This window comes from Pseudopodoces humilis, chromosome 4, assembly GCF_049639895.1.
Source record: "Pseudopodoces humilis isolate 2021_Gansu_Grassland_sample_001 chromosome 4, ASM4963989v1, whole genome shotgun sequence".
Classification (NCBI taxonomy): Eukaryota; Metazoa; Chordata; class Aves; order Passeriformes; family Paridae; genus Pseudopodoces; species Pseudopodoces humilis.
The window spans coordinates 34,233,030-34,245,596 of record NC_142203.1 but is presented as its reverse complement, the minus strand read 5'-3'; the positions used below and the strand labels follow the sequence as shown (position 1 = coordinate 34,245,596).

Below are 12,567 nucleotides of genomic sequence, written 5' to 3'. Positions count from 1 at the left end.
GCAATACACCTACAACTGAAAAGACAACCAAAGAAAACTTGAACTGGGAAAGCTTACCACAACTGTAACCACAACCACAATTTCAGTGCTAAACCAAGGAAACTAATTAAAACTGTATCTCTGTAGAGCATAAATAAGCCATCATAACAATGGCATTTAAGTGATGGTGATGAGTGCAATGAATTTTTTAATTACTGTGTCAGGACTATACACCCTTCTAATTTTAATGAGGTGCAAGAGGCTACACAGCCAGAAAGATAAAGAAAATCACAATTCAGCTATTGTATCACCTATTTCTCAGTGGGGAATAACAGTGTTGTGGTTCTAGTCCTCCACTTGGTAAATCAGTACCTACTAATAATTTTTTTCATATGGAAATATCACTCTACTGTATTAACTCAGTGATTTTTTTTTCCTGCATTGTCCAAAATACAGTTATATTTCCATAAAAGTATCAAAGTAATGACATTTTGACTGATCCTTCCTTTTCTATAGAAAATATAAGATATCTGAAATTCAATTCTAAATGAAAGTACATTCACTGATATTTTTTGTCACGGAAATAATTGCTTCACTTTCATTCAGGTTATCAAGTGTCCCTTTAATCCATCTTAAGAACATTAAGACTTAATATTCAAATAATTTTTGAAAACAGCAGTGCTAAGGCTGACTGATTGCTAGTTTCCAGTGTTCTCTTTATTATCCTAGCCTCTTCAAAAATCGTGCAACCGTCCCTTTTCTTTGACCACCGGGGACTTCACTGGGCTGCCATGATTTTTCAAATATACTTGAGAGTATATATCTATATTTCATATCGATACAGGTATATAGATATGTAGATATATAAATATGTATCTTGAGAGTATATATATATAAAACACTACGTTAGCATGTTCCCTCAGGACATCTCATTAGGTCCCATATATTTTTGTACATTCACGTTGCTTGCGTTGTCTTAAACCTGATCTATGATGGGAGGAACTTCATTCCACTGTTCCCTGCCCTGATGTTGAGGGACTTGAAAGATGTGGAAAAACTGTTCACCACTTAAGTTGAGACAAAACCTGCAAAGCATTGCAGCCTTCTGCAGGATCATCATAACTTTTTCCTGTCTTATTTTTCAGTGTGTATTGTGGGTGTGCATATATTCTTTACTATTCCCTTTCTGACTAAAAACCTGTAGAAACCCTTATTAACCTCCCCATTCCTTGCCAAAAACCAGCACTACTTGTGGTTTTCCTGACCATATCCCATATCCCATATCATATAGGAACATATCCTGAACATATCTCATATCATATACGAGCAGCATCCCTATAATAATTCCCAGGACATATGTCCCTGGTTCCACTGCCTGTGCATACCTTACAATTAAGGATTTAGTGCAATTTCTTACACTTTAGTTTGACCAGGAGGTCCTTACTCACCCACGCTATTCTCCTGCTTTCTTTGCCTGATTTCTTATATGTTGGAATGATCAAGAGCTTTTGCAATCAAGGAAAAATTATTATCCTTAAGTGTTATTAAAAACTATTATCCTAAATCTTTAAAGAACTGTCAGCCCTTTTGCTCCTGTATACACAAGGGCAGTTTCCCATGTGGTACCATTTATCAATTCCTTAGACAACTGAAAGTTTGCTCTCATAAAGTCCTGGCTTTAGTCTTCACCTGGCCCATATTCCTAAAAATCCTGAATTTCAGCAGGGCATGATCATTGCAGTCTAGGCGGCCACTAAACTCTCTAAATAGTTCATCTGTGTTGGGAAGCAACCAACAAGGTCCAGGAGCACTATTATTCTGGTCTATAATTTCAATTAAGAAATTATCCTCAATACACTCCAAGAGTCTCCTGTTTACAGCTTGGTGCGCTGTTTTTCCAGTAGATATCAGGTTACTCAAATTCCCAAGTCAGATCAGAGACTGTAAGCATGATGATTCCTGTAGCTGAAGTAAGAGCACTTACTCCACTTGGTTAGGCAGCCTGTTGTAACACCCAACAAAGAAGTTTCCTTTGTTAGCCTGTCCCTTAATTTTCACCTATAGGCTCTCAACCATTTCCTATGGTCCTTTATACATGAAAGGAAAACATGTTAAGTCTCAGTGGACTCTGGTTTCTGCTTTGCTCTGGAGGGTGAGGGGGGAGATGGGACAAGGTTCTCAACTGGCTTCCCTTGAGATCTGAAATTACACTCTGCAAAGATTGCACAGATTTGGTTCTAGGTATTTTTAAACTATTAACATTGTCAGAAATGAGGGATTCAAAACTTCTCAGACACTGTCTGCTTTCCAACACACTCCTGTCCCAAAATGTGGCCCAACATGCTTTTTTTTTTAACTGGGAAGCATTTCATGAAAGAAATCACATGGAACACAACACACCTATAGGCTGGATGCCAATAAGTCTGTTGGCAATTGCAATGTCATGCTGTGCTACACTGCAGATCTGAATGGTCTGAAGTACTGATCACATATCTGAGAATAGTGACACAGCTAATCCACTTTAGTTCAGCTGAAAATGAACAGTTTCTCTCATTTCTAATCAGCACAAAAGAATTTCAGGTTTAGGACTGTAAGTAATTTCCATAGTTATATTCCACTAACCCATCACATTAATTAATTATAAAGCCCGGACCTGTCAAGGCCGTTTATTCAAGTATCCCATGAATGAGCTCTCTAATTTTAATGCCCAGGTCTTCTAAGAAAGATATTTTAATTTTCCTTTTTGTATTCTGTATTTAAAATGTTTTTTGAAAACTTGCAACACTTGCCAAATATGAATGAAAATTTAGTAACAGAGAAGGTATTATCTCATACCATAGGAATCTAGATAATGCTTGAAACAACTTTTAATAGCTGTTCTTACAATATTTTTTTAAGTAACGGATAGTATCAAAACTGGTTATCAACAGTGTTACCACTGCTAGTTCAGTCTTTAAAAATACATAACAAAGTTCTATCTAAAAATAGTAATTTTCAGTTCCAAAATTAGTAAGTGTATGCTTTAGGAAATACTCTTTACTTAAATAAATACTCCCCAATCACTATACTGCTACATGTAATTCCCACTCCTGAATACTGTACTGATAAAAGAAGGATCACAAACTCTTGTGCTATTTCCAATGTAGTTTCAGCAGGGAGGCATACCTAGTTTGGCTGTATCAGTCCTCCTGCTTCTCCACAGGTGAGGAGAGACAGACAGTTATCAATGGGTCAATTGGTTCAGTAAACACAGTTTCAAGTTTTACCTTGTCTTTTGTTCTGCGATGCCAGAGCTCCTGTTTCTGTGGTGTATGTTGATATACTTCACACGAAGAAGACAACTGTTCTGAATACTTGCTTCAACACCACAATTATCCAATGATGCTGCGAGTGTCGGCTGTAGTTCTACTAATCAATTTAGCAAACTCACTGCCATTTCCAGATAATAATGACTCTGTTTCCTGACTATCAAGTAAATCCAAAGAAGGGCACTATATTTTGACTCCTTTTGTATTTGACCTCTCCAATGACTACTTCCTTCAGTTAAAATTCCTTTCTGAGCAACAGCTACTAATGTGTGCTGGAATACGCTGTGTTTACACTTTATTTCCATTTGCACAATTATTAGCAGTACAGTGAGCTATATTATCTCCAAATTACTTTTCAGATTTTTAATCACAGTGAAGAATCTTATTCCTAAAATTAAAGACTTAAGCTCTCACCCCAAAACTTTCATTATGCTACGCCTATTCAAAAACTATTCCTTTGCAATTCAGATTCTGATGTTTTCAAAATAACCTATAAATGAAGAAAGTTTAAATAACCTGTGCTATTAAAAAAAGGGTGCAACAACACAGTTTTAATTTAAGATATGGCAATGGGCCTATTACTGGGTCCCCACAAAAGATTTATAAAAAAATAATAAAAAAAGAAAAGGTGTAGTACTCAATGAAATATATTGCACAGAAATACTGGCTGATCCTCCTTCAAACATAAACCAGTAAAATTAATTAAAATAAAATTAAGGTATTAAGGTAACAAGCAACTAGGAGCTAATCGGCAGCTTTCCCAAATGAGCATCATGACCGACATTATTTCATGGGCATAAAAACCATTTCATTCTTTTAGCCTTTTGTGGAGTAAAGGTTAAATCAGTTTGCTACTCATGAGGAAGGAATAAATTTCCCTAAACACAATGCCAGCATTTATTTATTTATTTTTGCCTTAGTCAAAAAATAGAAAATAGTAATGTCAATAAAAAGACAAACTTCAGTTATTGTTTTAACACTCTTATATTTCCATGTCTGTGGTTCATTGGGGAACAATTAAATATTCCAGATCTCTAAACCTCCTGGAAAGGTGCAGGCCTCAAGGCAAACCAGCAGTCACCCACTGACAACCTAAACTGTCATAATTAAGATTCACCATCTTCACCATTCTCTCAACTGAAGTACTGAGAATACTCAAACTTCTTAAAATGTAAATATTACTTATGAACATAACTCAGAACCAGGGCATTTTTCATATCATTGTCCTATTTCTCATACTACGTCTCTCTCAATTTAAATTTAAGCACTGCACAAAACAATAGCAATTGTGATATTTCATATATTTGCTTAAACTCTGTAACAATAATGGTAATAAAGTTTACTCTCCCACATAACTTCTTTAGACCTCATTAAAAGATAAACACTTTTTTTTTAATCAATGAAAGACAATTTCACTTAAATGGAAAAAAGAAAATAATTGCTGTGATTATCTATTGGAAGTTCTAAGTTTATCTATTGGAAGATTCAGACAACTCAAAATAGTGCAAAGAAATACTTTTCTGCTTTTTCAGTCTATTTTTAGCATTTCTGTTTGACTTTGTTAGTGAACAGTGTGTCTTCTTGTTGTCTGAGCACAAATGATTTTATGTTTGAACATAAAATTCTTTTCAGTAGTTTCAATGTGCTTTCCATATAAAAAATTGAAAATGTGCAAGTATGCATAGACATTTTTTTACATAATTTAAATGCAGTGTTTGAAATATTCTCTAAAAAAGATGAGACAAAGTCCAAAGGAAGAGTAATATTAAAAATTATTCTCTAATAATTTTTTCTGTTCCTTAGACAAGTTTTTCACAAATCTTTTGTTCTACTCAGAGCTTTGTTCAATGTCAAAATTTAGCTGGCACTCTTCAGTGCTGAGCAAAACAGGACATTAACACTAAAACATGTATAATATTTACCTAAGTAACTGTGAGCTGGTTTTTCTTCCACAACTTTGATTCTCCTTGCTCCTGCAGGTATCACCAAAGCTTCCACATAACCTAAACATGAGACCAGATGTCCAAAGTTAAACGTAAAAACAGAAAAGCATAGAAAAGTACATCTTGTATGTTTTCTCATTTCTTCTCCCTATTTTGCTTTATAAATGTAGCAAGTTATAACTTATTTAGCAATATTTTGAAGATTCTTGCAAAATTGAAGAAAAGCTATGGAACTATGCATTATATGTAATATATATACAATGCTACATAATTAAAAGAGTACACAGTAAAACACAGCAAGAACTAGTGAGGCTTGGAGATTGGAGCTGGAGCAGGTAATGTTATTTCTGGCTAAGTAATTTAGTGTCATCATGACCACCAGATGACTATAAAAGAATTCCAGCTTCACTCAGCATGAAAAGATAAATGGTATGGCACTAAAATCTAAGCATCCACCCACTGCTTGGTTTTTAGGTTTTTTTTAATGTATTTTTTGCTCCATCTCCTTCTTAGTTTAATATATTCAAACCCTGCTATAATAGGCTTTGGTTTTGCAATTTACTTATTCATTACTTGCTTCAAATTGAGATTGTCTCTTGATAGTGTGGGATTAAGAGAGGATGCTGAACAATTTGCTGTAAGCAAAACACGGTGAAAAGGCAATGCAGGTGGAAATCACTGTGCAGGCAGGAATGTCATTAATTCATAAACACATATTTTTGTTTATGCAGGTAAACTTCACACATGGAAAAAAACCACACATTTTATTATGTGTAGCTATGTGATATTCTACAACAAAAGACTTAGTATTTACAACACTTTTTCAATAATCCTCAAACGTGAAAATTAAAGCAGCATTTTTCATTTCTGTAAGAGTTAATCACACTTTCTAAATATTGCTTACAGCTTCCTGAGAAGGAAAATAACTTACACAGGTGTTTAGATGGCAATACCACAATGTTGAGGATTGACACAGTACCCTGAAAAAACTTGAAAGTGTGTGAATATTCACATTAGCAACAGAAGAGGGCTGACATAATGTGATTTTATAATCAAGAACCTTCCTTGCTGTTTTTTATATCTTGTGGTTCTCCAGAATCATCTGGGGTTTGGGATCTTTGCTTTGCCTTACATTCCACTCAAGAGGGCCAGACATAAACATTCCTAGACCATGCCTAACTTTCCCCTCTTGCCTTAAGTACTATACTTCAGTCTAAAATCCACTGAAGTCCTTTATTTTTCAAAGATTTGCTGTCTGCTTCTCATTGCAGTATTTTTGATGTGATTTACTTACCACCTCTAAATTCTGCATATTTTCTACTCATGAAACTGAAAGTATAATGGCCAACAAATGCGGACAGTTGGTCAAATGCTGCTTCAATGGGAAGACTTATATACATGGTGCAAGATGCAATTACTAGGATTTCAATTCTCTACTCTGTCAACATTATTGTGCTGGAACCAGTAAGTTATTCCCATTCACATGACAGATCACAGCAGCATTTGTATATTTCTTGTTCATTTTGCATTAGAAAATCTATTGGCTTGTTATGGTATGCTTTAATTAGTATAAAATAATGAATAATGAAGAGGTATTATACTTCTTCATGCATTTGGCTTTATGACTTTTCACTGCCTGTCTTAGTTTAGTAGACAAAAAAATCATAATTTGGATATTTATTTTGAGGAACGCTACATTAATCTAGACACTAGAAGAATTTACAACACTATATTCTAAAAATATAAGAAACCTGATTTCTCATATTCCTTAAAAATCAGTCTCTTCTATGAAACAGAGTGTATCTTAATGATAAAGATATTGATGATAAAGATATTTCCTTCATTTTGCAATTGAAATAATGTGCAGTAATTTTTCAACAAACTTTAAATTACTTATGTATTCTTATCCTCAATGTCTTAACATCTTTAAAAAGCTAGATCTGAAGTTCTTTTGAGGATCTGCATAATTTTAAGAAATATAACTTTTTTAATTTCCCACTTCTCCAAGTAATCAGAAAGCCACTGGTTTCCTTAGTATTTGAAATAAACAAAATAAACAGACATTACCTGCTCCTCTGGTATGGTTAAAATCACCTTTAATAACTTTGCATGACTTTCCATTACCATTGCATATACCGCAATGATCTTCACGAGCTAGAGATCCTAATATACCATCACAGCCAAATTTCTGTGGGAGAAGAAAATAAAGGCTTTTGAGACACAGGCCACATTTTTCATAAAGTTGCTGTTAGTATCAGGTACCTCACCCTTCTGCAAGATGCCTAGGCAGCATGACCCAGCCCTGCTGAGAATGAGGATTGCACTAGCTCATGGCAGAGATCTATCCCATAGAGAAGTCCCCTGTGACTTTACATAGTTTGCTGCATTCACTCTTCCTATGTAGCTGGCTAACTGTACCAGCTGCTGTCCCAGAGAACCACAACATTCCCATCTCCTGGTGGGATCTGTGGCACATCAGGTCCACTGTGCAACACACACCCCACAGGCTTTCCCACTAAGAGAATGCAATGTGCCTCTCCTGCTTTCTACTCTAAGTATGGATGGTCCTTTACTATGCCCACAATGGTAATGTGTTAATATCAGCCCAAGGACTTATTCTGAATAGGGCATAAACAGGTCTAAAATATGTAAATATAAATTATATCTGTGTTTTGCTGAGAAGCATTCAGTTTAAAACAAATGAAGTTTACTCAAGCATCTCCACATTGCTGTTAGACACATTTCTATGAATTAATATCAGGAGTAGCTTTACAACAGCAATAAGGTTACTATATGCTAGCCTGATATGAAATAAACATCTTTTAAAGCCTTAACATATATGTGTGCTTGGCACGTGCCTGTATATCCAGGTTCAAAACAAGTAATTCATACCTGGCATCTACCATCTGCACAGACATCTAGCCCATGCTGGCCACAGGAAGTCCCATCCATCACCTTTTCTGTTAGAAGAACAGGTTGATCCTTCCCAGAAGGTGAACAGAATAAAGCACACGGCTTTTCTGTAGCAGCAATGGATGGAAAAACACACATTATTGGAAAAAGAGAACTTTCAAAACATGGAATTATCATCAGCACTATTGCAAAAACTGATACTTGCTTATGTGTGGCATGTATCTACACTAGCATAAGAAGTTATCACACAGGGAAAACAAAAAATATTTTGATCCATTTCTTAGCTGTTTGTTAACTTTCAGGTTTTTTTCTTCCTACAGCATGCTGTTGCTATAAACTTGGCCTACACAGTACTCATGTCATGCTCATTGTTGCAATTAAGAGTATACACATTACAGCTGTTGGAATATTTTGGTAGTAATCTATACTTTCATCCTCCTGTATTTTTGGCAGATCATAAATATTGGTTAAAAAAGAAACTTAACACTTTCCATATTCCTAACTGTGCAGGTCAAGGAGAAAAAAATGAAGTAATTGGTACACCCTGGGAAGAAAAATATATGAATTTATAAAGTTCACATTAAAAAAAAAAAAACCACCACGAAACACTTTTCCACAAAAAGTGTTCCTAACATTTTTACAAAGTTTAAGCAATTTTCTACTAATTTGTAAAACATTCTGTAAATCATTTCTAATCATGAAAGAGCATAAAAATGTAGTAATATCCTATGTATCCATGTATTCCCAATGGCCAAATGTATAAAAAAAGAAGTCTGTTTCACCAGTGTGAAAGTAACAGCAAATAAAAGAAACTAAGTCTCTTCTCAGTGGTCAGCTAAATACAAAATGACAGGACGTTTTCATATCTTTGTTCGCAAATGTACTGACTCAGAACTTCTTCCTAAATCTGTTGCAGATTTTTAAAAGGATAAAAGTCAATCCTGAACCTGAAACTGATTTCACTTGGACACAATCTATGCCACTCTGACTTCATACTGACTTCTAGATTCCTGGAGTGCATTTTTATTAGTAAATTAAACAGTTCCAGGAAACATTCAGGGGCACTGGAATTCTACTGTCTATACAGCTGAACTGTAAAGCAGTCTATGTCACATTTTTTTGCATGTGCTAACTAGCACCAGCTCAGTCTAGACTGGAAATTGCCATCTGTAAAGGACTGTTTTCAAAAAAGTAGTTTTAGCATGCAAAGGAGTAGAAAAGTACAGACAGAGGAGTTTTGTGCCAGCTGACTTACACAACAGAGGTCTGGGCACATTTATATTATTGAAATTGACAGAGCCTCAGGGTATCACTAGAGGACCGGTAGAAACAGATGTGATGTCTTCTGGCAACATGTGAAGCTAGTCAGACACAAGCCATCTCCAGCTAAAAAGCTGCCTGAGTTTGTGCCCTCTGCATTCCAGTTATACTCTTTAAATAGTAACCTCAAAGTTCCCTGGGGGCTTTAAGTATGTATCAGCATTTTTTAAAGGAATACACAACTGATGACCTAAACATCATTTTAAAGACACTGAACTCAAAGAGGCAGCAACTAAACAACACCAGACAACTTCAGTAGAGAACAGATCTCATACAGCAACTGTTTTGGACATGGTGCAGAGTTAGTGTTCACTAAGAAAGCAAACAATTCAGGATTTGAGAATAATGTATACTGGGATAGTGGCATTCTCTGGCTGGTCCACTTTTATTTCTCCTGAGGGACACCTCAAGACAACAGGGTCACTCAGAAAAAAGTCAGATGAAAGCAACCATCTGTACTCATTAACATGGCACAGGAGAGCATCAAGTTTTTTTCATCTGAATTAAATCATATTATTCAAAGCCAGACTTAAACATTTAGATCCTTTAAGATATAAATCATGTCTTCCTGTGCTAAAATGAAATTTAGTAAAACAAAACAAAACAAAACCAATTTACTTGATAAGAACATGTGTAATAGTTGGAGAGAGTTCTCTTTACAATGAAATGAGCTAACACACAAGCCTAATGAAAATAGTTTTCCATGAAACAAGTTTTCACTTTAGTACCTTGAGAAAAGGCTTAGAAGAAAAGAAATCCACCTTCTTGACTTAGGCACATATTAGGCAGAATATGTGGATAGAAAAACAGTCTTCTATGCTTTCTAATGTTTTCTGATAAATTAATTCATGGGTAAAACCTATTCACATAATGAGCATCTTAAAATTTGGTAACATGCACTTACAGTATTCCTGTGTCATTCTAGGGTTTTCTTTATTATGGCTTGCTAGGATTTTGTGAAATTCTCAAGTTAATTGTTTTCATAACTGATGTGTTTTTGTTGTGCTTTTCCTTTGTTTGTTTTTAATTTAAGTAAATTAAAAGACAAAAATTTACAGAAAATTGAGTGGGGTGGAAATTACTGTTCACTTTTCTAGCAAGAAGGAATTTATTTTCTAGTCACTGATGTTTCACACCAACATTACTGTTGCAGATAATATAAGTCTGATCTTACTGTACTCTCACTTGAGCGTTTTCCTAATGATATGGTACGTAAGCAAGTTTGTTGCATGGAAGCATGCAGACAGTATGCCAGGACTTTGCATGCAAGTTATTAGGATTTATAGAAATTTTACTGAAGTTTACAGCATACATTATCTACACATTGTTGCCAAATCCGTGATATGTGAAATACTCACAATGTTGAGCTAGAAGTTATCTCCTCCCTCAAAAAACAAAGGCTCATAACATCTGCATTGTCTTTTTGGCTTTGTAGGTAAAAAATATAACTGATACATGTTTAATGATGGAGTATTACGCTAGAAAGCTGTATTTCTGAGTCACTGCATACTACAATTCTGATTATAAAAGTAAAAGCTGACTGGATTTTCATTCAAATGTAGTTAAATCCTATTAAGAAGGACAAATAGGACAAATTCATTAGGAATAAAGGAAAAAATATTCTAGAGCATACAAAAGTACCACTAGCTCTTGTCTATGAAATTAAAATAACTTACCAAAAATACTGGGCTTGAGGTTTGTTTGTTCGCTTTAGTTTTAACTATATCTTTCTTGATTAACAACATCAACAAGCTATAAGCCATATAAGCAGATTATAAGAACAAGGGAAATAGTTTATACTTACCATCATCAATGACAGCTTGCCATTGGTGCACATGCTTCTGATATGAAGATCTGGCACTGAAAGCTTGGCACTGCCAGTCCCTAAAGGCAGGCACACCAGCAGGACAAGAAGGATTTTCACATACCCTATACTGCATGGTGGGCCCATGACACTCTCCTTCAAGGCCTGAACTAGAAAAGATGGCACAAATACAACCCTTTACTGTTGGCAACATTTTGTCAAACTTATAGTTTGCTTTTGCTAGACACAAATTAACAATTGCAGGATTTTTGTTGATACTTAGATTCAGTCCAAGAAAAATTGAAGTCACAGAATGAAACATTCTTGCCTTCCCTTTGTACTGGTTACATTACATATAAGGAATGAGAATTGCTAAGCTGTAATTTATGCTTAGCCCCAAGAAAGCACTAGGACTAGTAGGAGTTCAGTCAGGAAAACCTCAGGTGTAGTTTTGATATGATGAGATGATTTTTCTCTATCTGGGCTGAACCAAAGGGGCTATTGAAAGGAAGTAACACCTGCAGATTTTATACCTCTCCTTTTTCTATACATGTGGTATTACAAGATTCAGAAAAATGCTTTGTTTCTTTTCAGTCACACCAGCTCTGCTTGCAGGTTCTCATGAACAAATGCAAAAGAAGAGAGAACTGCAGAAACTGTAGCCAGTTTGGAACCTTGCCTGGAAAGATGAATTAATGAGTGTGAAATTAAGACACCCATAAATTCTATCTAGAAATAAATAATTTCACCCACAGCTGAAAGTGGTGTTTAGATGGCATGAACTATGAAAGAATTCTGCATATCAAAATTCATGTTAAACCCCCATGCTTTTGTATAGCCATATCCAACTTTTCCTCAAAATACCTTATACAAATTTATCTGTTTTAAACCCCCTGTCTATTTTACCCCAAAGTCTGCTATACAGTCTTCCATAATTATTCATCTCCCCTTTCTATTATTATTTTTTAAAATCATTGACTCAACTCTTACACACCATGGTTTAGTTTTCTCTATACTTGCCTTTATTATTCTACTCTGTTCCCACTCATATGACTATATTTTCTTTTATTTTTCACTTGGTGTATAAACAGCCCACAAAAATCAAATTGGCACTGAGTAATCAAAAGGAAAACACCTTTTACCTGGTCACTGAGATACAGTGAAACAAACTTCATTCAAGTCAAAAGTAAAAATCCCTTTATCCCCAAAGGCAAAAGGTTTTAATTTTCACAAGATAGGGAATCTAAATTCTGTTTCCAGATAGTCTATTTAACTGTCTGAGAAACTGGTAGACAGATCT

At 35.1% G+C, this 12,567-nt stretch overlaps 1 protein-coding gene across 1 annotated transcript in view; it reads right to left on the bottom strand.

Moving 5' to 3' along the window:
* Positions 1-12,567, bottom strand: part of ADAMTS19 (ADAM metallopeptidase with thrombospondin type 1 motif 19) — a 140,702-nt gene that overhangs the window by 29,463 nt on the left and 98,672 nt on the right. Inside the window, exons 13-16 of the mRNA XM_005530041.3 lie at positions 11,268-11,437; positions 8,123-8,250; positions 7,298-7,418; positions 5,210-5,290 (exon numbers count right to left, since the gene is read on the bottom strand). Coding sequence (XP_005530098.1) covers positions 5,210-5,290; positions 7,298-7,418; positions 8,123-8,250; positions 11,268-11,437 — 500 coding nt within the window. The remainder of the gene's footprint in view (positions 1-5,209; positions 5,291-7,297; positions 7,419-8,122; positions 8,251-11,267; positions 11,438-12,567) is intronic.